At 38.1% G+C, this 26,665-nt stretch overlaps 1 protein-coding gene across 14 annotated transcripts in view; it reads right to left on the bottom strand.

The window, feature by feature from the left end:
- ZNF438 (zinc finger protein 438) overlaps positions 1-26,665 on the bottom strand; it is a 409,820-nt gene that overhangs the window by 25,060 nt on the left and 358,095 nt on the right. For 13 of the 14 annotated variants that reach the window (XM_041764967.1, XM_041764960.1, XM_041764962.1 and 10 more), the window contains one exon: positions 5,084-5,151. In XM_041764967.1, coding sequence (XP_041620901.1) covers positions 5,084-5,120 — 37 coding nt within the window. In that variant the 5' untranslated portion in view covers positions 5,121-5,151. Of the gene's footprint in view, positions 1-5,083; positions 5,152-15,142; positions 15,187-26,665 lie in introns of all 14 variants that reach the window. The other variant, XM_041764957.1, reaches the window with a different exon arrangement.

Below are 26,665 nucleotides of genomic sequence, written 5' to 3'. Positions count from 1 at the left end.
GTGTTTGTGGTGACTTTAGAGAATGTGACTCTTGTGAATGATGAGGATCGACTGTATCTTATCTCATCTGGCTCTTCCAGAGCAAGTATTATTACCCCCATTTTAGAGATGAAGGGGCTGAGGCTCACTGATTGAGCCAAGACACAGAGCCTAAAAAGAAGGGTGGAAGGATAAATAGAGCTCAACCCTTCAGCTTTTAGTTTCATATTCTTTCCCCAGACTGAGAGGGAAGAAAGAGAGACGGAAGAGGAGGAGAAGAGAAAACAGGACAGGAGCTTAAGAAGTAGCTTTAATACCATGTTGGGAAAAGTCAAACTGTAGTTAGATAATAGGATAATACACCATTTTTAGGTTAAATTCTCATAAAAAGTGAACCATTCTGATAGGCAGCACACCTTTACTGAAACTGAGCTGTAATAGGAGAGCTTAGTTTGGGTTTCCTTCTCTCTCCCTGTGCTTTGCTCATGGCCTCTCCAAAGGCCATAAATATTTGTTAAGTGAACATGCAGACTTGGGAACTCCACCTGGGTGTTTCGTCAAGAAGCACAGATTAAAATGTTTTCACAGCATCTAAGTCATAGGAGTTTTTTTGAAGTTTGAGTCTAAAACATTTTCAACAAAATTTAATGTATATATGAGAAGGCACTACATGCCGAACTGCTTTAAAGCTTGCCAGAGACACACACAAAAAATCATCAAGAAGTTTATAAGGAACCTGATACTAGAAGCCTAAAAATAAGATTATTTTTCCAAACTTAAAAAAAAAAATGAATTTTCACTACTTTCCCCAAATGTTCCCTGAGTTCTAACATGCTATATTTGCCAATATCAAAATGTTTACATCTGTATGTAAGTATATATTTTTAAGTCTTTATATTTTTAGGCCATACTATAATTATTTTAAAAGTATTTTATTAAATCAGAAAATCCAGTTTTTTTTTTTTCCAGATCCAAATCTGAATTCCCGTGATACACAGTAATGGCCATGACCACACAGTTAAACACTGTCCAGGTTTTGGAAGTGAGTCGGGGTTGACAGTGCATATTCAGCTACTTGCAGTAGTTCCAAAGGGGGTCATTAAAAAACCCTCTTGCCTCAAAGCAGCTGCTGTGTTCTCACCCCCATTTATTATTACTCTCACTGACTAAAAATAGTGCTCACAATTTTAAAACTATCTTTGAACAATATAAATATGACAGAGCTGAGAAAAAACATTAGAAGACTCATGGAAGTAGACCTTTCTACCTGCGGCACACTTGCCTCCATCAATGGCAAAGCTGAACTGTGAAGCTGGTAGAGGATGAAGAATTTCCAACGACTCCAGTAAAAGTAAGACCCTCCCTGGGCTTATATGAAGACTCTTTCCTGCCTAGTGGATAGCAGGACGTGTTTTAACCAACTACGTGGAGACTGACAATTCATCCTGTCCTCTCCAAGATGCAAACTTCAATCCTTCATTGGCTGGCATCACCACAGTGAACTATCTAGCACACGGACAACATAAACTGTCCCTGTCAGAGAACTATTTGGCAGAGCCACTCATTTGTGTGTTTCCTTATCTGGCAAGTAAGCAGATTCATGGGCATTTTCAATCACTGTGGTAGTTCTGTTTGTCCTTCAACAAATTTAAAGTAGAAACTACAACAACTGTAGTTGGCCTTATCCTGTGGTTTTCATGCCTTTTTTTTCCTTCAAAACATGGGTTTATTACTTGCTACAATTTGCTATTTTCCAACACAAAATACTTGCCCTTATATTTCTATTATCTTATCATTTGAAAATATCAAACAAAAGAACAGAAAGTTATGGGAAAACCGTAAGTCCTATCCCCAAATCCTGAAAGCATGAGAAGATAGAAAATGGTAATGAAGTAAGTCTAATGAACTTCTGGAGGTGCTATAAGTAATACTTCAATGCAGAGAGAAATAATGATGACACTAAATTACAATGGAAATCTTTCAATATACTATAAATTATCATTACAGTGATACGGTGATATTAAATTTCTTTATAAAAAATTAGAAAACATTTAAATAAAAGGCATTAGAATTTATAATTAATTTCCTCCAGTTCTTTCTCAGCATTAAACTCATATCCCTTGACCTCTAAATACCAGTAGGTTGTTTTCTACAGGTGTTAATGTCCTGAACAAATGTCATCTCCTCTGCTGTATTTCCTGGCCAAAACGTCAGCCTCAAAACTTCTGACCTAACCAACTGTCCAGGTTCACCCAGGTTCGCAAAGGACGTCATACTCTCTTCAAAGAGAGCATTTGTCATGTGTTAATTACATACATGTCTGCTCTTCTAACAGGATTTTATATTTTGTGAAAGCACCAGCTGTGTCTGACTTATCTCTGGATTCCTCAGATCTGTGAATCCTGACATGATTCCTGGTTAACTATCATACAGGTGATCATTAAATCTGCTTCCACTACAGAAATTTTATTAGGAGACAGTATGTGGTATGCTGGATTTTCTTAAGCCCCACATCTCTGCTGGTAATATCTTACCTGACTTTCATACAGTAATATGTAAAATATATGTGCATGTGTGTTTACAGGTCTGAAATTTATAAGTATCGTAATTTATAGATAGCCATCAATGATGTGTTAAATAAATTACTTAGCATTTAATTAACAAGTGACATGTGCCCAGCACACTTCACATGTCACATAACTGATTATATTTGATGACAGAAATATAAATTAATGTTTGATCAGAGAAGGAAAAGGGGAATAATCTAAAAATAGAACCAGAAGTATTCTTTATAGATTTATAGTGTGACACAGGGGACAAATGGTGAGTATTGGATATTGATAGATCTGGGTTCAAATCTTAGCTTAGTCACTTCCCTGACTGGTGATCTTGGTAAAAGTAACCGAACTCCCTGAAACTTTCAAATAAAGATTGTATCTTTTTTTTTTTTTTAATTTTTTATTTATTTATGATAGTCACACAGAGAGAGATAGAGAGGCAGAGACACAGGCAGAGGGAGAAGCAGGCTCCATGTACCGGGAGCCCGACGTGGGATTCGATCCCGGGTCTCCAGGATCGCGACCCGGGCCAAAGGCAGGCGCCAAACCGCTGCGCCACCCAGGGATCCCACAAATAAAGATTGTATCTAACTTACCGTGAGGATTAAGTAAAACAAAGAAATCTAAAGATGTGGTTAAAGTGACTGGAGGCACTTGATTAATTGAGTTATGTCATCTTTTTCTCTGTTAAATTCTGGGTTTGAGGCTTAAGCATCTTTGGTCTCAGAAAAGACTGACAAAGTATTTACTAGAGCTACTGAACTCCTTGCTAGGCTTGAAGGCATCTTATTTTCCCACCAAGCCCACAGAGGTAACTAAGATTATGCAATAGCTGGAGAAGTAGACCTGAAAAGAAAACAAGGCTTGATGAGAAAGTAGGCAGAAGGTGTGAGAGATGACATGAATGACTTCCCTCTATGAGCCAGAAACCAAGCAGCTCATTGCGTAGTTACATAGATTTACAAACTTTTAGAGATGGAAAAGAATATCTAGTAATCCTGGCTTTACTAATGGGGAAATGAATGCTTACAAACAAAATAAATAGTCTGAAGTTCCACAGCTGGTTGGCAGTAGATGTAGGAAAGGACGCCAGTTTTCCTGCTCTTCCTTCCAAGCAGTCATACCTCTAATTCAGATGAAGAAGGTGATACCAGGTAGGACACTAAGTTTCCAAACCCCTGATCAGCTACCTACTACTGCAGAAATCTTCTAAAGGCTATGCCAGAAGACAACTCATAGAAAATGCACACTTTTATTTCTAGTTAGTGTTGCTCTCCTCTCTCTCATCCCATGTCCTTTCTTGTCCTCGTGTCCAGGGCTGGATCTTGCCTGAGTCTCAAGGACTTTTACTCTCCTTTGGCCAAATGTCCAGACCAAAACTAAGCTAGAGTCTCTTCTGTGTTTCCTCCCCTTGGATCCCCTTGGATCATGCTTGGCCTTTTAAGGCCAGTAGGCACCTGAAGCAGGAGGCAGCCATGCTCATCTCATTATACCAGCCTCCTCAGATGGAGCCCAGATATTAAAAACAACCATTAGGAGCATACCCACTGTCATCTTATAGTGCCTAATACACAAGTAGGAAGGAGCTGGGTGATTTACATGTATTATCTCCTTCCATCTCCACATGACCTGTAAAGTAGTACTTACTAAGTTCATTTTATAGATTTATAGATGAGAAAGATGGATCGAGTGATGTGTCTTAAGACATGCAATTCAGTGCTAGAATTAAATGTCAAACATAGACTCCAGTTACGATGCTGCCTTTTGTTTTGGTTAAGGGTTCTTTGTAGCAAATTCCCTCCATTCATTAAAAGTTACATCTTCTGTGAAGGAAGCCCAATTTGGCATCATTAAAACATTATTTTCCTCACATACATAGCAAAACTTCTGTGTAGAAGAGAATATGTAGGGGTAGGTGAAAGATTTGAATTCTTCCTAAGGGTTAGAGTTTGCCCTTGACAGTGAAGGAAATTTAATTATTCTGTATTCAGAAAGACTTTATTTCCACCTATATATTTCTTTTCTAAAACCTCCAGGAATTCCTGTTAAAAAACCATGATTTTCTTTATAAATCACGTGGGGCTGCAGAATGTTTTTTTCTATGTTTCTTTTTAAAATGGGAAGAAACAAGTCAAATGTATTGTGAATATCCCCTCTCTCTACAGCATGTGTATGAATATATATATATATATATATATATAGTCCTTTCACTAAAACATGTTGTTCTGCTTCACCAAAGCCAGTACTTGATAATTGCATTTCACATCAACTGGTGCCAACTAACTGCCAGCGAATGGGCTGGATTCTCTGAGTTTTGTGTGGGATGAGATGGCCCTGCTCTCGAGGAGTTCTCTATCAAGGATTCATGTCCTTATATACACTTCAGTAATTTATCAAAGGAAATTAACTTTCTGATATAATTAGAATTTTGTTCTTAGTTCCAGGAAATAAATTACCTGTGGTCAGAGGACAGTGGCACTGAATATGTCAATTTCCACTATTTATAACATGCACATTACCATTTTCCTCAGCATGGTTTATCTTACCTTGATCTTTTGGTGGTACTGATAAAGAATTCTGCATTATGATGTATTTGACTTGAATAGCAACTTCTCTAAAAAGAACCAAGCACAAATAATAATTAGAAAACAATTCAATGCCTTGTTAATACATATGGAAAATGTACATTACAGGCTCTTTAAAAATTCTTCCTATTTATAATTATCTGAGTAATAAGAAATAGACTGCACTATTATTAGGAAACAAATGTTTTTATTTCCTTCTCATTTTTATAGAGACACAGTTTTACTGAGTGTAGTGGTATGGGCCTGGAGGGGGAAGTGATGATAGAATGAGAGAGGAACTATATCTGCATCTCTACCCAGAGTGGCAAAGAAAAGAAAAAAGCAAAATTAAGATTCCCTAAAAATGCCCTGCCAGATAATTATGTTTCATATACTCTATTTAAGAAGAAATAACTAAAATGTTTAACAATAGAGGTAAATAGAGATTGCAGTGTACTCATTTGATGAAATATAACTCAGTCATTATGATACAGTTATAAAGATTATGCAGCAAGATGGAAAATAAATTAAATGAACATGGTAAATGACACACACTCTAGGGTAACAACTATCTAAAAAACAAAGGTATCACAAAATGCATGACAGGAAATATGTTAAGATGTGTGCTGGCAATGTGTTTGCTGAAGCATTTCAGGTGTTTTCACTTCCAATTTAGCTATTTTCCAAATTGTCTATAATAAAATATATATTAAAAATATTTGAATATAAAAATATGGCAATTGAAGACTGAAAAACATATAGGTAAATATTTTATATGCCATCAAATACACAAGTGTTTCAAGCATGACAACAAAGACAGACACCATTAAGGTAAAGACAGATGAATCTATTTAAAATTTTAAATGTTTTTCAATAGAAAATTAGCCAAAATTAACAGGCATGACTTCTGCTACAGCCAAGATGGAGAAACAGAGACCAGATTTGTCCTCATGCCTGAATCAATAAAAAATATAGACAAAATATGTGAAATAATATTTCAAAACATTGGACATCAAATCACAAGACTTTCCTTGGGAGACAGGAAACAAATGAGATGAGCCATATGACAGTTTTGTAGGAAGGGAGAACCCTGATGGAGACACCCAGAGTAACGGAGAAGACAGAGCTGTAGAAAGAGAAAGAGCAACGAAGAGGGTCTCTATCAAGTATTTGCATGTGTACTGATGAGCACATGCAAGTGAAGAAACTATGTGAGGTCAAGGGAAAATCCACTGCTGCTGCTCAACACTCACAGTCCTCCTACCAGCCAGATTGAAGCAAATCCTCGTTCACTGGACATCCAGTAGAGGACAAAGAAGGATCTTGCCTCAGTAGGGAAAAAAATCAAGCCCTACACCAAGCATTTCTTGGTTTCATATGACAAATTGTAAAGCAAGACTGAAAAGAGCAAACTAATTCCAAGTGTCTTTTTTTTTTTTTTTTTTTAAATTAACTTTTATTGGTGTTTAATTTACCAACATACAGAAAAACACCCAGTGCTCATCCCGTCAAGTGTCCACCTCAGTGCCCGTCACCCATTCCCCTCCAACACCCGCCCTCCTCCCCTTCCACCACCCCTAGTTCGTTTCCCAGAGTTAGGAGTCTTTATGTTCTGTCTCCCTTCCTGATATTTCCCAACATTTCTTTTCCCTTCCTTTATATTCCCTTTCACTATTATTCATATTCCCCAAATGAATGAGAACATACACTGTTTGTCCTTCTCCGATTGACTTATTTCACTCAGCATAATACCCTCCAGTTCCATCCACGTTGAAGCAAATGGTGGGTATTTGTCGTTTCTAATTGCTGAGTAATATTCCATTGTATACATAAACCACATCTTCTTTATCCATTCATCTTTCGATGGACACCGAGGCTCCTTCCACAGTTTGGCTATTGTGGCCATTGCTGATAGAAACATCGGGGTGCAGGTGTCCCGACGTTTCATTGCATCTGAATCTTTGGGGTAAATCCCCAACAGTGCAATTGCTGGGTCGTAGGGCAGGTCTATTTTTAACTCTTTGAGGAACCTCCACACAGTTTTCCAGAGTGGCTGCACCAGTTCACATTCCCACCAACAGTGTAAGAGGGTTCCCTTTTCTCCGCATCCTCTCCAACATTTGTTGTTTCCTGCCTTGTTAATTTTCCCCATTCTCACTGGTGTGAGGTGGTATCTCACTGTGGTTTTGATTTGTATTTCCCTGATGGCAAGTGATGCAGAGCATTTTCTCATGTGCATGTTGGCCATGTCCATGTCTTCCTCTGTGAGATTTCTCTTCATGTCTTTTGCCCATTTCATGATTGGATTGTTTGTTTCTTTGGTGTTGAGTTTAATAAGTTCTTTATAGATTTTGGAAACTAGCCCTTTATCTGATAGGTCATTTGCAAATATCTTCTCCCATTCTGTAGGTTGTCTTTTAGTTTTGTTGACTGTATCCTTTGCTGTGCAAAAGCTTCTCATCTTGATGAAGTCCCAATAGTTCATTTTTGCTTTTGTTTCTTTTGCCTTCGTGGATGTATCTTGCAAGAAGTTACTGTGGCCAAGTTCAAAAAGGGTGTTGCCTGTGTTCTCCTCTAGGATTTTGATGGAATCTTGTCTCACATTTAGATCTCTCATCCATTTTGAGTTTATCTTTGTGTATGGTGAAAGAGAGTGGTCCAGTTTCATTCTTCTGCATGTGGATGTCCAATTTTCCCAGCACCATTTATTGAAGAGACTGTCTTTCTTCCAATGGGTAGTCTTTCCTCCTTTATCGAATATTAGATGGCCGTACATTTCAGGGTCCACTTCTGGGTTCTCTATTCTGTTCCATTGATCTATGTGTCTGTTTTTGTGCCAGTACCACACTGTCTTGATGACCACAGCTTTGTAATACAACCTGAAATCTGGCATTGTGATGCCCCCAGCTAAGGTTTTCTTTTTTAAAATTCCCCTGGCTATTCGGGGTCTTTTCTGATTCCACACAAATCTTAAAATAATTTGTTCTAACTCTCTGAAGAAAGTCCATGGTATTTTGATAGGGATTGCATTAAACGTATAAATTGCCCTGGGTAACATTGACATTTTTACAATATTAATTCTGCCAATCCATGAGCATGGAATATTTTTCCATCTCTTTGTGTCTTCCTCAATTTCTTTCAGAAGTGTTCTATAGTTTTTAGGGTATAGATCTTTTACCTCTTTGGTTAGGTTTATTCCTAGGTATCTTATGCTTTTGGGTGCAATTGTAAATGGGATTGACTCCTTAATTTCTCTTTCTTCAGTCTCATTGTTAGTGTATAGAAATGCCATTGATTTCTGGGCATTGATTTTGTATCCTGCCACGCTACCAAATTGCTGTATGAGTTCTAGCAATCTGGGGGTGGAGGCTTTTGGGTTTTCTATGTAGAGTATCATGTCATCGGCGAAGAGGGAGAGTTTGACTTCTTCTTTGCCAATTTGAATGCCTTTAATGTCTTTTTGTTGTCTGATTGCTGAGGCGAGGACTTCCAGAACTATGTTGAACAGCAGTGGTGAGAGTGGACATCCCTGTCTTGTTCCTGATCTTAGGGGAAAGGCTCCCAGTGCTTCCCCATTGAGAATGATATTTGCTGTGGGCTTTTCGTAGATGGCTTTTAAGATGTCGAGGAAAGTTCCCTCTATCCCAACACTCTGAAGGGTTTTGATCAGGAATGGATGCTGTATTTTGTCAAATGCTTTCTCTGCATCTAATGAGAGTATCATATGGTTCTTGGTTTTTCTCTTGCTGATATGATGAATCACATTGATGGTTTTACGAGTGTTGAACCAGCCTTGTGTCCCAGGGATAAATCCTACTTGGTCATGGTGAATAATTTTCTTAATGTGTTGTTGGATCCTATTGGCTAGTATCTTGTTGAGAATTTTTGCATCCATGTTCATCAGGGATATTGGTCTGTAATTCTCCTTTTTGGTGGGGTCTTTGTCTGGTTTCGGAATTAAGGTGATGCTGGCCTCATAGAACGAATTTGGAAGTACTCCATCTCTTTCTATCTTTCCAAACAGCTTTAGTAGAATAGGTATGATTTCTTCTTTAAACGTTTGATAGAATTCCCCTGGGAAGCCATCTGGCCCTGGACTCTTGTGTCTTGGGAGGTTTTTGATGACTGCTTCAATTTCCTCCCTGGTTATTGGCCTGTTCAGGTTTTCTATTTCTTCCTGCTCCAGTTTTGGTAGTTTGTGGCTTTCCAGGAATGCGTCCATTTCTTCTAGATTTCCTAATTTATTGGTGTACAGCTGTTCATAATATGTTTTTAAAATCGTTTGTATTTCCTTGGTGTTGGTAGTGATGTCCCCTTTCTCATTCATGATTTTATTAATTTGAGTCTTCTCTCTCTTCTTTTTAATAAGGTTGGCTAATGGTTTATCTATCTTATTAATTCTTTCAAAGAACCAACTCCTGGTTCTGTTGATCTGTTCCACAGTTCTTTTGGTCTCGATATCATTGAGTTCTGCTCGAATTTTAATTAACTCTCTTCTTCTGCTGGGGATGGGGTCTATTTGTTGCTTTTTCTCTAGTTCCTTTATGTGTAAGGTGAGCTTTTGAATTTGAGATCTTTCCAGTTTTTGAATGTATGCTTGTATTGCGATGTATTTCCCCCTCAGGACTGCTTTTGCTGCATCCCAAAGATTTTGAACGGTTGTATCTTCATTTTCATTAGTTTCCATGAATCTTTTTAATTCTTCCTTAATTTCCTGGTTGACCTTTTCATCTTTTAGCAGGATGGTCCTTAACCTCCACGTGTTTGTGGTCCTTCCATATTTCTTGTTGTGATTAAGTTCTAATTTCAAGGCATTATGGTCTGAGAATATACAGGGGACTATCCCGATCTTTTGGTATCGGTTCAGACCCGATTTGTGACCCAGTATGTGGTCTATTCTGGAGAAAGTTCCATGTGCACTTGAGAAGAATGTGTATTCAGTTGAGTTTGGATGTAAAGTTCTGTAGATATCTGTGAAATCCATCTGGTCCAGTGTATCATTTAAAGCTCTCGTTTCTTTGGAGATGTTGTGCTTAGAAGACCTATCCAGGGTAGAAAGAGCTAGATTGAAGTCACCAAGTATAAGTGTATTATTATCAAGGTATTTCTTGAGTTTGGTTATTAATTGGTTTAAATATTTGGCAGCTCCCACATTCGGGGCATATATATTGAGGAGTGTTAAGTCCTCTTGTTGGATAGATCCTTTGAGTATGAGATAGTGTCCCTCTTCATCTCTCACTATAGTCTTCGGGGTAAATTTTAATTTATCTGATATAAGGATGGCAACCCCTGCTTTCTTTTGAGGACCATTTGAATGGTAAATGGTTCTCCAACCTTTTATTTTCAGGTTGTAGGTGTCCTTCTGTCTAAAATGAGTCTCTTGTAGACAGCAAATAGATGGGTCCTGCTTTTTTATCCAGTCTGAAACCCTGCGCCTTTTGATGGGGTCATTAAGCCCGTTCACATTCAGAGTTACTATTGATAGATATGAGTTTAGTGTCATCATATCTATTCAGTCCTTGTTTTTGTGGATTGTTCCACTGAACTTCTTCTTAAAGGGGAATTTTAAGAGTCCCCCTTAAAATTTCTTGCAGAGCTGGTTTGGAGGTTACATATTCTTTCAGTTCCTGCCTGTCTTGGAAGCTCTTTATCTCTCCTTCCATTTTGAATGAAAGCCTTGCGGGGTAAAGTATTCTTGGTTGCATGTTCTTTTCATTTAGGACCCTGAATATATCCTGCCAGCCCTTTCTGGCCTGCCAGGTCTCTGTGGAGAGGTCTGCTGTTACCCTAATATTCCTCCCCATAAAAGTCAGGGACTTTTTTTCTCTTGCTGCTTTAAGGATCTTCTCCTTATCTTTGGAATTTGCAAGCTTCACTATTAAATGTCGAGGTGTTGAACGGTTTTTGTTGATTTTAGGGGGGGATCTCTCTATTTCCTGGATCTGAATGCCTGTTTCCCTTCCCAGATTCGGGAAGTTTTCAGCTAGGATTTGTTCAAATACATATTCTGGCCCTCTGTCCCTTTCCGCGCCCTCGGGAACCCCAATTAAACGTAGGTTTTTCTTCCTCAGGCTATCATTTATTTCCCTTAATCTATCCTCATGGTCTTTTAATTGCCTGTCTCTTTTTTCCTCAGTTTCCCTCTTTGCCATCAACTTGTCTTCTATGTCACTCACTCGTTCTTCCACCTCGTCAAGCCTCGTGGTTAGGACTTCTAGCTTGGATTGCATCTCATTTAATTGATTTTTAATTTCTGCCTGATTAGATCTAAATTCTGCAGTCATGAAGTCTCTTGAGTCCTTTATGGTTTTTTCTAGAGCCACCAGTAGCTGTAAAATAGTGCTTCTGAATTGGCTTTCTGACATTGAATTGTAATCCATATTTTGTAACTCTGTGGGAGAGTGGGCTGTTTCTGATTCTTTTTTTTGAGGGGTTTTCCTTCTAGTCATTTTGCTCAGTGCAGAGTGGCCAAAAACAAGTTGTATTGGGAAAAGGAGAAAAAGAGAGAGAAGGAAAGAAAAGAGAAAAAGAAAAAAGAGAAAGAAGAAAAAAATAGGGGAAAAAGAGAAGAAAAAGAAAGAAAAAGAAAGAAAGGAGAAAAAAGAAAAAAGGGGGGGTGGGGGAAGCAATCATAAATCAAGAAGAAAGAGAGAAAAAAAAGCACAAAACAAAACAAAAACAAAAAAACAAAAAACAAAAAAAAAAACCACGGGGGAGTATCTTCCGATTCTGTGTAGTTTAAGTCCCTTGACTTCCCTTGGAACTGGTCCGTCTCGCTGGTCTTCTGGGGGAGGGGCCTGCTGTGCTGATTCTCAGGTGTTAGCACTTGGGGGAGCTGCTCTGCCCCTGCCTGGTGCAGGGCTCAGTGGGGGTTGTTGACCCCGTGAGGCCCCGGGAGGAAGCCACAGTGGCGGGGGCAGCTCTGGGACCCTGGAGTCAGCCCCCGCCGTAGCTCCGGGGCTCTCCTTCTGCAGGGCCTGGGGGCTCCGGGGCGGGGCCGCTGATCTGCTCAGTTCCAGGCAGGAGCGTCCTTGCTGTCCTGGGCCCTCCCGGCCTCTGCCTGTCCCGGGGGAGGCCGGATCCTGGGCTGTGTCCCGGCGCCCTGTGCTCCGGAGCCTGCGCTGTTGGATTCGCGCTCCCGGCGGTGCAGCCCCCTCCGCGGAGCCGCCGCCCGAGCCCCTCCGAGCTGTTCCCGGAGCCGCGCAGCCCCCTCCGCGCGGAGCTTCTTCCTCTGCGCGAGCCGCCGCCGCTGAGCTGTTCCCGGAGCCGCGCAGCCCCCTCCGCGGAGCCGCCGCCCGAGTCCCTCCGAGCTGTTCCCGGAGCCGCGCAGCCCCCTCCGCAGAGCCGCCGCCCGAGCCCCTCCGAGCTGCTCCGGGTCCCGCCGAGCGCTGCAGCCCTTAGGGAGCTCGGTGCATCTCCCGGGGCGCAGTTCCTCTGTTACTGTCCCAGGGAGCCCGAGGGCGTCCCCGCCTTTCTGGGGATCCTGCTCCAATTCCCGGGGAGCCCCTTTCCGCGGGGAAGGTTGGTGCAGCTCCTGCCCCTCCGGGACGGGGCTCTCCTGTCCTGGGGACACTCGCCCCGGCCTCAGCCCGGCTCCTCGCGGGCCCCTCCCCCTTGGAGGCCTTTTGTTCCTTTATTTCTTTTTCCCCGTCTTCCTACCTTGATAGAAGCGCGAACTCTTCTCACTGTAGCGTTCCAGCTGGTCTCTCTTTAAATCTCAGGCCGAATTCGTAGGTTTTCAGGATGATTGGATGGTTTTCTAGGTAATTTGCTGAGGACAGGTGACCTGGAGACCCTACTCCTCCGCCATCTTGCCCCTCCCCCCCTAATTCCAAGTGTCTTAACTGTACATTTAGAACAGATCTGCAAAAATATCCATCACCCAGCAAATAAAATTCATAATATCTGACATCTATTTAAAAATTATCAAGCATACGAAGAAACAGGAAAACATGAGCCATAATAAAGAAAATAATCAAAACTGACTCTGAACTGACATGTTAGAATTAGCAGTCATGAATATTAAGCTCTAACACTGATTAAGTAATGACTGTATTTCATATGTTCAAAAAGTTAAATATATAGGAAAGATACAAAAAAGACCCACATCAAATTTCCAGAGATGAAAGCTATAATATATAAAATGAAAATACATTGGATAGGATTAACAGCATATTACCCATGTCAAAAGAAAATATTAGTAAACTTGAAGACATAGTAATTAGAGATTTTCCAAAATAAAACTCAGGAAGCAGAGAATAATAAAAAAAAAAAAAAAAGAAAAGAAGAAATGATTGGTGAGCTACAGGACAACTTCAAGCAGCCTAATATGCAAGTTATTGGAGAGGAGAAAGATGGAAAGACAAAAAAAAAATCATTTTAGAAAGAATGGCAGACTTTTTTCCAAATTTGAGTAAAGCTATAAACGCAGACCCAAAAAGCTCAAAATTACCTGAGGCATAAAAAAACATGAAAACTACACCAAAGCATATTATGACCAAATTGCTCAAAACTAGTGAAAAAAAATGTAAAGGCATTCCAAAAATACATTACATATAGAGGATTTCTCATTGGAAACAATGCAAGTGAGAAGACAGTGGAGCAGCATCTTTAAAATACTGAAAGAAAAACCTGTAATCTAGAATTCTATGTTTAGAGACAGTATCTTAAAAAATAAAGGAGAAATGAAGGTATTTTATAAATACAAAAGCTGAAAGAATACATTACAAGTCCACTCACACTATAAAAATGCTAAACAATGTCTTTTAGGCAGGAACATTAGAATACTAGAAATGGGAATTGTATAGTAAGCATACAATGCATTTTTTTTTAAATTTTTATTTATTTATGATAGTCACAGAGAGACAGAGACAGAGGCAGAGACATAGGCAGAGGGAGAAACAGGCTCCATGCACTGGGAGCCTGATGTGGGATTCGATCCTGGGTCTCCAGGATCGCGCCCTGGGCCAAAGGCAAGCGCCAAACCACTGCGCCACCCAGGGATCCCTGCATTTCTTTTTAATATTTAAATCTTCTAAAAAGGCAACTATTTGAATAAAAATAATTAAGAATGTAATGTGGAGTTTATAATATGTATAAAAATGACATGATAACAATAGGACAAAAATTGAGAGAAGAGTAATAGAAGTATACATTTGTAAAGTTCTTATACTATCAGTGAAGTGGTATAATATGACTGGGAAGTAGATTATAATAAATTAAACATGTATATTATACATCTCAAAGCAAAACTAAAATCACAAAACAAAGAATTTTAGCTAAAAAACCAACAATTAAAAAATGGAATCATAAAAATACTTAGTTTTCCAAGGGAAAATAGGAGAGAATAAAACAGATGGGACAAATAGAAATAAAACAGTAAGATGATAGATTAAAATCTAATCATATCAATATCATATTAAATGCAAGTGATCTAAATATCCCAGTAAAAGATAGAGTTTGTATTAAAGCAGGACCCAAACTTTATGTTGCTTATAAGAAAGGCACTTGAAATACGAAGATACAAACTGGTTATAAGTAAAAAGAATGGAAAAAGATATATCACATTAGCATGAGACAAAAGAAAAATAGAGTAGCAATACTAGTATCAGAAAAAGATTATAAAGCAATGACTATTATACCAGGCAAAAAGAAGGTCGCTTCACAATTATAAAATGTCAACTCATCAAAAAGATATAATAATCTCAAATGTTTATGTTCCAAATAAATGAACTTCAAAAGAAAGATCTAATAGAACTGCATGAAAAAACAGATAATAATTCATAATCAATACTCAATAAGAGACAGAGAATCACTAAAGGTATTAAAGGTTAACTTGACTTAATCGACATTTATAAAACATTCCACCCAACACCACAGAATATACACTGTTTTCAAGTGCACATGAAATATTTATCAAGACAGAACATATTCTGGGCCATAAAACAAGTTTCAATAAACTTAAGGGGACTCAAATCATATAATGTATGTTCTCTGACCCCAGTGGAATTAAAGTAGAAAACAAAAAAACAGAAACATTACCTGAAAAATCTGCAAATATTTGTTGTCACACAATTATAACTAACCTATGGGTTCAAAGAAGAAATCAAAATGAAAATTAAAAATATTTTTGAACTGAATGAGATAAAACACAACATATCAAAAAACAGGACACAGAGAGAAATTTAGAGTACTAAGCATCTCCTTTAGTAAAGAAAGTAGGTCTCAAGTCAACGACCTCAATTTCTACCTTAAAAACCAAAAAAAGCAAATTTAATCCAAAGTAAGCAGAAGAAAAGAAATAGGTGACTGGAGAGTAAATGAGTGAAATAACAACAGAAAAATAGATAAAAATAAATTAAATAAAAAATAGATTCTTTGAGAATATCAATAAATTTGATAAACTAATCAGATACATATGATCAATATCAGGAATGAGAGAGATGACCTCACTACAGATGCTAACTCCTATTAAAAAGACAATAGGGAAAATTACAAACAACATTTTGGCCATAAAAATCTGATAATTTAAATTAAATCAACAATTTTCCTGAAAGACACAAACTATCAAAGCTCACTCAAGAAGTGACCCTATATTTTCAAAGAAATTGAATTTCTAGTTAAAATGCTTCTCTTGAAGAAAACTCCAGTCCGCAAGATTGGTTTGGTGAAATCTACTGAATGTTTAAAGAAGAAACAATACCAATTATGTAAAAAATCTAGAAAAATGAAAAGGAGAGAATTCTAACAATCTAATTCTATGAGGCCAATATTATACAGATATTATACAATATTAAAACCAGACAAAAAGCCAATAGAAGGAAAAACCTTCAGACCGACATTCTGCGTAACATAAATGCAAATATTACAAACAAAATTTTAGACCAAAGACACTAGAAAAAGAAAACCACAGGCCAATATCCCTGATGAACACAGATACAATAATCCTAACGAAATACTAGCAAATTGAATTCAACAACACATGAAAAAGATTATTCACCATGATCACTTAAGACGTAATCCAGGGATACAAGGGTGGTTCAATATTTGCAAGCTAATCAGTATGATACTGCACATTAACAGGAGAAAGAATAAAAACCACATTATCATCTCAATAGAAGCCGGAAAATCATTTGACAAAATACTACAAACATTCATGATAAAAACCCTCCACAAAGTGGATAAGATGGAACATTACCTCAATATAATAAAGGGCATATATGAAAAACCTACAATAAACATCATACGCAATGGGGAGAGACTGAGAGCTTTTCCCTAAGATCAGCAGCAAGACAAGGATGTCCACTTTCACCACTTTTATTCAACATAGTACTGGAAGTCCTAGCTGCAGCTATTAGATAAGAAAAAGAAATAGCAGGCATCCAAATTGGTAAGGAAGAAGTAAAACTTTCACTATTTGCAGATGACATGATACTATATATAGAAAACTCTGAAGACTCCACTCCCCCCCAAAAAAGATTCCACTATTAAAACTGATAAATTCAGTAAAGTCACAGTATACAAAATTAATGTACAGAAATCTGTTGCATGTCTGTATACTAATAATGTAATACCAGAAAAAGGAATTAAGAAAATACTCCATTTACAATTGCATTAAAAAGAACCAAATACCTAGGAATTAATTTAACCAAGGAGTTGAAAGATCTATATTGTGAAGGCTACAAAACACTGATGAGGGCAGCCCTGGTGGCTTGGCAGTTTAGTGCTGCCTTCAGCCCAGGGTGTGATCCTGGAGACCCGGGATCGAGTCCCACATCGGGCTCCCAGCATGGAGCCTGCTTCTCTCTCTCTCTCTCTCTCTCTCTCTCTCTCTGTTTCTCTCTCTCTTTCTGTGTCTTTAGTAAATAAATAAAAAATCTTTTTATTGTTTTTTTTTTTTTTATTTTTTTAAAAAATCTTTTTAAAAAAAACCCTGATGAAAGATAATAAAAGACAACACCAACAAATGAGAAGATAGTCCATGCTTATGAAACTGGAAGAATTAATATTACTAAACTGTTCATAGTACCAAAGCAATTACAGATTCAGTGCAATCCCTATCAAAATATCAACAGCATTTTTTCACAGAATTAGACAAAATAATACTGAAATATGCATGGAACCAAAGAAGACCCCAAATGTTCAAAGCAATCTTGAGAAACAAGAAGAAAGCTGGAGGTATCACAATTCCAGATTTCAAACCATACTACAAAGCTATGGTAATCAAGACAGTATGGCATAAAAACAGACACACAGATCAATAGAGAGCCCAGAAATAAACCCATGATTATAGTGTCAATCAATCATGACAGAGGAGGCAAGAATATACAATGGGAAAAGACTGTTTCTTCAATAAATAATGTCGGAAAAACTGGACCACTACATGCAAAAAAGAAACTGGATCACTTTCTAACACCATACCATACAAAAAAAAAAAAAAATCCTCAAAATACATTAAAGAACTAAATGTGAAATCAGAAAAGTCCTAGAAGAAAACAGGTAGTAATGTCTTTGACATCAGCCTTGGCAACATTTTTTCCCTCAGGCAAGGGAAACAAAAGCAAAAATAAACTATTGGGACTACACCAAAATTTTGCTTTTTCCATAGCAAGAGAAACAAAACAAGGCAATCTACTAAGTAGGAGATATTTACATGGAGACTCTTTGGGGGGTATTTTTGCAATAGGCATCCTGAGCCTTAAAGTTCTGCATTCCTTCTGATTCAGACCTTTCTTCCACTTCAGAAGGTTATCATAATAATGTGCAAAGCCATCCATCTTCATGATCATCATTTTTATTACCTTTTAAAAATTTTTCAGGGTGACATTTAAAATACACACAAAATGTAAAACCCCTAAGTAAATTAGGACATATTTTTACAATAAAGCTATTACAAATAATGTTTCTTAAAATATTTAAAATATAAAAAAAGCTTATCATACATGTATGAAAGGGGCTGGTTACAGAGAGGTAGTAGGTTCAATACTCTCTCCCCCTATATGCATGAGAAAAACTACCAAATATTAAAAGGGACTATTTCTTCTCTTTTTTAAAGATTTATTTATTATTTTTAAAGATTTTATTTATTTATTCATGACAGACAGGGAGAGAGAGAGAGAGAGGGAGAGAGAGAGGGAGAGAGGGAGAGGCAGAGACACAAGTAGAGGGAGAAGCAGGCTCCAAGCAGGGAGCCCGACGCGGGACTTGATCCTGGGTCCCCAGGATCAGGCCCTGGGCCGAAGGCAGCGTTAAACCGCTGGGCCACCAGGGCTGCCCAGGATTTATTTATTTTAGAGAGAGAGTGTGTGTGTGTGCAGGCATGTGAGCAGGGGAAAGGAAGAGAGGGTTTTTTTCCCAACCCTCTGGGGAGGACCCGCTCCGGGGCCTGCCTGCCTCCCCACCCAGCTTACACCCCTCCCCGCCCAGCAACAGGCACTTCTGCTGACCACTGACCACTGAGGGGCTGAGGGCAGGATGCAGGTGGATGGAGGCTTCCACCTTCCAGGCTGCTCCACATCACCTCCCAGCTCCCACCCTGGGCCCTCCTGTGTCTGGAATCCACCTCCTAGGGATAGGGAGAGCCCTGTGAACCACTCCCACCTGGGCAGGGTCTGGCCTTAGTTTCCCCCTTCAAATCAGCCCTTTTGCCTCCCATCTTCCAAGTGTTCTTCCCTAGTTCTTGGTCCTCAGATAGCATCGTTGGGGCTTTCCTGCATGGTCATCAGACAAGGGGTAGTAGCATCTTCAACTGGAAGGCCCTCCCCTGTCTCTTTAACTATTCATTCTCTTCCTTCCATCAGGACTTTTGATCTTTCTGGAACTCCTGTTATTCAAGATCAGGATGGGCATGGAGCCTGATGCAGGGCTCAATCCCAGGACCCTAAGACCATGACCTGAGCTGAAATCAAATCTGAGTTGAATGTTCAATTGACTGAGCCACCCAGGCGCCCCTAAAAGGAGCTATTTCTGAGTGGAGGATTAAATTACTGTTTACTTTCCTTTTCATGCTTATGGCTAGGTACATGACTAAGTTTCCTTAATGAAAAAATACCATCTTTGCCATCAGAAAAAAAAAAAAAGATAAGTCTTTATATTACTGCTCTGGAATGCTATATGAGATAAGGAGTGCCATTAAAATAATTTCACCTGTACCCTCAATATTTTGAGATTTCTAAAGCAGAAAATTTGCTTAAATGGAGTCTAATGTCTTCTACCACATAAAGCACTGCTGTATTTAACTCTACTGTATTATGAAAAATGAATAAATTATGTAATAAATGCACCTAATGCTTATTAAAGAAAACTTATGAATAATCACAATATTGTATCTTCTGATTGGCCTGGAAATAAAAGTGCATTATATAAATGTGCTAGAGGAAAAGTGGCATTAAAAAGTCACATAAGATCTAACATTATTTTTCAAATATCACAAAAGCAAGGTCAAGGCACCATGATACAACATTAGCAGTCAGTGTGTCCTTCATAGTATACACAATCTCTGATCATTATAACCTGACTTTTCTTGCTTGACTTCTATTAAGTAGAAAAATCTACCTGAAAGGAAAAAAAGTTAATGGATGCAAACAGTGAATGTCATCAATTATGGCAAGATTTATTACAATATGCTTTATAAATCACTCATATGAATACTTTTAATTTTATTTAATATGTCCTATTTAAAGAGTTGATTAAAAATACGAATTAGGTGAATTGGTCACTTGAGAAGTTATAGCTCAATGGTTCTGGAAATGGAAATCTCCCATTTACTCCTAGTTGAGGAAAGCTCAGGGAGATGTTGCGATGTCTTTGTTATGCTACTTTGCCTTCAAAATAAATTTAGATACAGAATCTTACAGAATATATAAAAATCACTGGCTCCTTGCTCAATGAGCTTATTAACATTAACCCACGATGTGAGTTTGTGTTTAAGTGCATGCTCTATTGTGTGTATATGGGCACCAACCAGAGCTACAGTGTGGATGTTTATCTAGATTATTATTTTAGGGAATCATTTTATAGAGAATAAACATGTCATATATCACCTGTCTGATACACTGTCACTGAGACAAATACCATAGTATAATAAATTTGGCCAGGAGAACCTGAAATATGAAAAAATTTAAAAAGGTGATAAAGTCTTGGGTGTCTTACTATTGGTAACTTATAACAGGCTCTTTGTATCTTAAGATAATGTGACTGGGCAGCTGCTCATCCCACAGGCCTTCCCCGCGTTTTGATCCTACTGTGACTTTTAATTTTCAAGTATTGTACACCGACTCTCGCACAAGCTTTAGGTTTAATGGAATTGGTAAATCCACAGATGAGAGCTTTACCGACATGAAGTCTCCCACACTGAGTGCTTACTATGTGCTGGACCTGTCAGGTAATTCACACATACCTCTTATCCTCACCTGATGATCAGCAGTTGTCATCCTTCAAGTCAAGAAACTGAGGCTCAAAGAAATGAAACTACATGTGCAAAGTCACTAGGATGAGCCAGAATTAATTTCCCCAGGACTGTCTGATTCCTAAATTCATACATATGCTCTGTTTTCCCACATGCAGATTCTCCCTCCCTCTCCAACTTCATTCCTTTTTTCTCTAATGCACACATGAACAGACATATAAGTGTGGACCAAGTCAATGGAAATACGCACAGAACGTTTTTGTGCTGGATTCTGGAGTCAAAGTACAATCAGGGAAACAAAGAATGAGAATAAAGTAATGGGGAGAAATGACTTAGTGAAGCTGGGAAAGGAGCAAACCTGGGCAATAAAAAAATTCAGAGAGGGATAATAGTCATCTTCGAATAACTGAAGAGCAGTTACTTAGAAGAAGGATTTGGAGGGGATCCTATGTAGCTCCAGTGGGCAGCCTAAGACCAGTGAGGGAGACAAGTAATAGGGGGCACATTCCAAATGTATACAAGCTAGGACTTCCTCATGACTACTGATATTAACTCTGGAACCTACACCATGGAGTGCTAAAGGACATATTAAATTCTGAAAAAGTTGAGGGAGAAGCTGACTGAAGCTTTGGTTTTCAGCCCTAAGAATGCATACACTATACCTTAGGAACATGGCAGCAAAGGACTAAGAAAGGTTGAATAACCCCAGACAACCTATAACTGGAAAAGCCACCTTTCTTTTATGTGTTGAGGAAATGAAACCGGTCATGACACAGAAGAGGAAAAAAAGAAGTGCTTGAAGGAACTTACACTTGCGAAGTACTCCGCATTGTTCTTGTCCTTTATATATACTCAGGTATTGTTTGAAAACATTTAATGTACTTGAGAAGGAATTTTCCTAGCTTGCTTTAAGTAATTTCATGTGTCCATTATATTTCACCGTTTTTTTTTTTTTACTTTTCCAAACAACTTTATTGAGATATAAATTACATTCAACAAACATATACCCCAGTGTAGTAATTACATTCTTCTTTCAGACTAGGGCCCTGGCTGACAGGACAGAGTGCCCTTCTTGGCTAGCTAGCTAATCCTGGAGATGACAAACAGTTCCCCTGTGAACTTCATTTCATATGCAAACAAACCAATCCAGAGTCCATATCCCCAACCACCTCCATTATCTGACTGTCACACAACTTGCTAATATTTTCACTGGCCTAAATCACCTCAGGGCCAGGTATTGGACAACTAGGCCCACCCAAAGCCTTGAACTGCTGAAATCTTTCAACCAAGCCAATCCTAAACTGTTTATCTTGCCCTGTGTTGCCTTTCCCAGAAAAACACAATAAAGGCTCTAGGTAGCTCCTTCTGTGTGCTTCCTGACCAACCCTGGAACTTCCCAATGTGGCCCTGGATGCATGGCATGCCCTTTCCTCTTAGGAAGTGATAAATTCTTCTTCTAAAGGTAATTTTCCCTGTGTCTTTCACCTTATTATATCTGAAACAAATCCCAGATATATTTTAAGAAAAAATAAAATGTGGGGGCACCTGGATGGCTCAGTGGTTGAGCATCTGTCTTTGGCTCAGGTTGGGCTCCCCATGGGGAGCCTGCTTCTCCCTCTGCCTATATCTCTGCTTCTCTGTGTCTCTTATAAAGGGGGGAAAAAAAGGGAAACAAAACAAAGAAACTGTGAATATCACTTCAAAAAGTTCCCTCATCACCTGAAAAAAGTTCCCTTGTGCTCTTTATCCCCACCCCTCATCACAGGATCAATCACTGATGCTTTCTGTGTCACTATATATTAGCTTTGCCTGTTCTAGGATTTTATATCACTTCGTATCAGTCACACAGTATAAATTCTCTTATTGTATGCATCAAATCATTCCTCTCTCTTGTTGAGTGTAATACGATTTGCTTATCCATGCGCCCACGGACCCGCATTTGCCTTTTTGCCAGTTTTGAGCTATCCTGAATAGCACTGCTACAAATATTTGTGTTCAAGTCTTTGCAGACCTGAATGTGTTTACATCTCTTGGGTGAAAGCCTACGAGTGGAATTTAGCCAAGGGTGGTCTATTAAATGTACGTTTAACTTTATAAGCAATTAATTGCTTATTTTCCAAAGTGGTTGTACTATATTTCATTGTTTTAAAAAACCACCTCTTCTAAGCAATGATTGAATTCATGTTTTTTGGGATCTCTATATAAATGACAGGACCCAAATACCTTAAGGTTCAATTTTGTTAAAATAATATAAGCTTATAGTACATAAATTCGGACTAATAGGAGTATTCATCATTCACTCAATTGTAATAAATGCTTATTCCTATCTCTGTCATATTTAAGAAACAAATAATAAAATTCTCAAGTTGGTACTAAAGGATTAGAAAAGCTGAAAGAGAATCTATACATTTTGAACCACTTAGAAAATTCTTCATGTTTCATTAATATAATGTATTAATATTTGACAATCTCCTTCCTTCCCTAAATGGCTGCATACTGCTAATGAGTTCAGTAAGAAAGTCTCTCTTTAAATTCAAATATTTCTGAATGTCAGCCACTGACACAGTAAAGTGCTTTATAGAGTCAGGACTAATTTTTCAGACCCTTAAAGGCAACTTCTTTTCTAGTTAGAGTTGGGGAAACTTTGGAATTACATAGCCCTTATTTCCCCTCACTTTTTAGATTTGTTATTAACGTGGTTTCACCAGATGCTCTCTACTGTTCTCCAAACCAGAAAATCTTAGATGAGACTGGCCTTTAATTTTCAGGGCCATGTTCCAGCCCAATCTCAATGAATTAAATGCAATGCAATGAGCTAAAAGTTGTAAAAGGATCAGCAAATTGAGGGAGAACATTTTTGTTTTCCACTAAAACTTCTTACTGTGTGGTCTTGGAGAAGTCATTTTATCTTCTTTTCTGTTTCAGTTTCCCCAAATTAGGAAGGGAGAGAGAATATGTAAACCATTTGGCTGAAGAAAGCATTAGGCTAGATGTTAATGTGTTGAAAATATATATGGTAAAATATAAAATGTAAAAATATTGTAAAAAATGTAAAATGTAAAAATATTGTAAAAAAGCTATTAAAAAAACTAGTGTGTTTTATTTGTTAATAAAGTTCTCCAGAGTTCTTCCACACATAAAGAAATGGTTATTACTACCTTTGGCATTTCCAAGAGTAAAAAAAGGGAATATAGTAGAACATACTTAAAAACAAAAAACAATGGTATTTCCAACCATAAGATCTAATCCACGTACACATATATGTACACATGTACATATAGATACTCAGGTTCCTTAACAGGTGCTCTACATGCCACTGAACTAGGCAGATGTCTGGGAGGCCACTTTTCTGTCTCAATCAAAATCTATTCAGGAAATTATGTTCTAGCCTAAGACTTCCATTTCTTTTCCCTCCTCAGGTTCTCTGTACAATTTCTTCCAACTCCTGTGGCTCTAATTACAACTCGACATTTATATTTCTAGTTCCCAGGTTCCAGGGCAAAATGTTCTCTGCTTACTATGGCTCTCCACCTGGTTATGGGCAGACTACATGTAGCTTCTGCTTCCTCTGAAGTGCTTTTCAAAATTATCGCCTCTACTCCAAACTCATTCCTGCCTTAGGTCAGGTCTTGCTGCTACTACAACAGCCTCCTCAATTGTTCTCCTGCCTCTTGGCTTCCATCTTTCCAATCTATTCTTTGTGATACAGCTAGAACTATTTTTCCCTTTTTCCTTTTTAATAAAAAATTTTTAAAATTTTATTTAGACTTGTTGAGGGATAACTGACAGATAAAAACCATACATATTCAGGGTGTACAATACAATGATTTGATGTATGTATATTTGTGAAATGGTTACCACGATCAGGGTAATTAACATATCCCCTCATCTCACAGTTACCTTGTGTGTGTGTGTGTTTTGTGTGCTGAGAACACTAAGGTCTCTCTTTTAGCAAATTTCAAGGAAACAACACAGTAATACTAATTAGAGTTGCCATGCTGTACATTAGATCCCCAGAGACAAGCACTTTCAATTCTAAGAGCTGATTCTTCTGGATTTGTATCTCTGTATCTGTGGATAACATGCTCATGATCTTACTTCTTTATTGTTCAGTTTCAGGCAGTATCTACTGATGATCCACTGTGGAGGATGAAAAGTTATCTCTATTTCTCTCTTCCCATAAAAAAAATTTTGCTTAATAATTTTTGTGAGTATAGAATTCCAAGTTAAAATTTAAAGGCATTCCATGGTTTTTTGGTTTCCAATGTTGGTGTTAACAAATCCAAAAGTATCTGTGGTCCTTTGTATGCAGTCTGTTTTTATTTTTCTCTATGGAAACAATGTTTAGAAATTTCACAACTTAGCATCTCAGCATATTTTCATCCATTCGCCAAGTGCTTGGTGGGCCTTTTTAACCTGGAATCTCTTACATTCAGATCCTGGCTTATTCAGTTATTTTCTTGAAATTTCCTAATTTACTTTTCTCTGCTTTTTCCCCCTTGAACTCTTATTATTCAGATGTCCATTGTCCCTGGTCATTTATACTTTTTCTTCCCCCTCTTCCCTAGGTTTTCTTTTATTTTTCTCTTTCTGGAAACATTTATTTTCCAATGTTCAACTGAGTTCCAATTATCATTTTTACCCAGTGGTCAATGAATGGTTTACAACCCTGAGATCAAGGATCCCATGCTCCACCAACTGAGTCAGCCAGGCGCTCCCATGAATGGTCTTTTTAATGCAAATCTAATCATGCTCTCCCTAGGCATCAAGTCCTTCAGTGGTTCCCTGTTGTCCACAAGACAAAGTTGGACCTCTTTTGCACAGCACATGGGGCCTTCCGCACAGTGGCCTGTGGGGTCATCCATGCTACATTATTAAGAGCTATATCTCCAAGGTAACCAAACAGGTCCACTCATATGCTTCCACAGTTCTTCATGGAAAGGCCTTCTTTCCCTTGTTTGGCTACATAATTCCTATTTACTTTCCTCGGCAATGTCCATCTGGCCCATCTGAGGCATTTGTATTGATCTGTCCATTATCTTCCAACACACTTTGGCTCTCTCTCTTAGCATGCAGCATTTGTTTAAATTTCTCTGTTTCCCACTTAACGTTGTGAGTTCCTTGGTAGCAGGGCCAATGTCATTTTTATCTCTGTATTTCCAGAACCTAGAGGTCTAGGTCTATAGTAAGGGTTAGTAAATAAATGTTTATTGAATGACTAAATGTCACGACTCTTACAAAAACAATAGTGCTAAAAATTGTTTAATAATACATGCACAGTTCCACCTAGTGCTTTTCATACCATTTAAATCTTTTAGTTTGCCATAGTAAGTTCCTAAAACTACAAGTAATTTTTTGCAATTAATAGTGATTTTAAAAATCTGAAGCAATGTCTTTTTAATTTTGCCATAATTACACTTTTCCATAACCTAAAGTGACAGCTAATTGACTAAGGTAATTTTTTCAGTAGTAAATTTCCTTTGATCATGACAGATCGCCTGGCTGTGTTTTTAAAAGGACTGAAACACTCCTAAAATGACTTAAAAACTATCTTACGTAACTGTAAAAAAGAAAAAAAAAAAAGGTCCTACTTTCAATTTCTCTAGTGCCAGGCGTGGGGCTTTTCAGATAGATCAACGTTGCTTTAAGTGTCATCACCTACTGATAAAAAGTCCTAGGAAACAATGCTTCCCAGCATTACCTGTAAGTGCAATACTTGAATACTGCAGCTTTTCTGTGAAAAGACCTTTTTAGTCACATTTAAAAAGACTCAAGTTAAAAAAAAAAAAAAAGACTCAAGTTTTGGTAAGTCTTCACAAACAGGGATCTTTCCATTTCTTATTTATTCAAATGTTAAGCATACAGATGTAAGAAAAATATTTGGGTGTTTCTACATCAACCAGAGCATCCTTGGAATTTCCCGCCTGGATTCTCAATGCTAAAAGAATGGGAGTTGTTCAAGCCAGTGAGGTTACTACTAGGATGAAGATAAAAGCAGTGCAAAGAAGCATTGCACCATTTGGTAATAAATGACACTCAACAGTAAAATAAATGGCTAAAATAAAGATGCTGTCATTTACACATTCATGATATAGATACATATGTGAAACTGTTCATTATTATTTCACTTCCTTGGACCATTCTGGCTGGCGATGTTT

Source organism: Vulpes lagopus, chromosome 8 (genome assembly GCF_018345385.1).
Source record: "Vulpes lagopus strain Blue_001 chromosome 8, ASM1834538v1, whole genome shotgun sequence".
NCBI lineage: Eukaryota > Metazoa > Chordata > Mammalia > Carnivora > Canidae > Vulpes > Vulpes lagopus.
The sequence above is the reverse complement of the archived record's forward strand: the minus strand, read 5'-3'. Positions and strand labels throughout refer to the sequence as shown.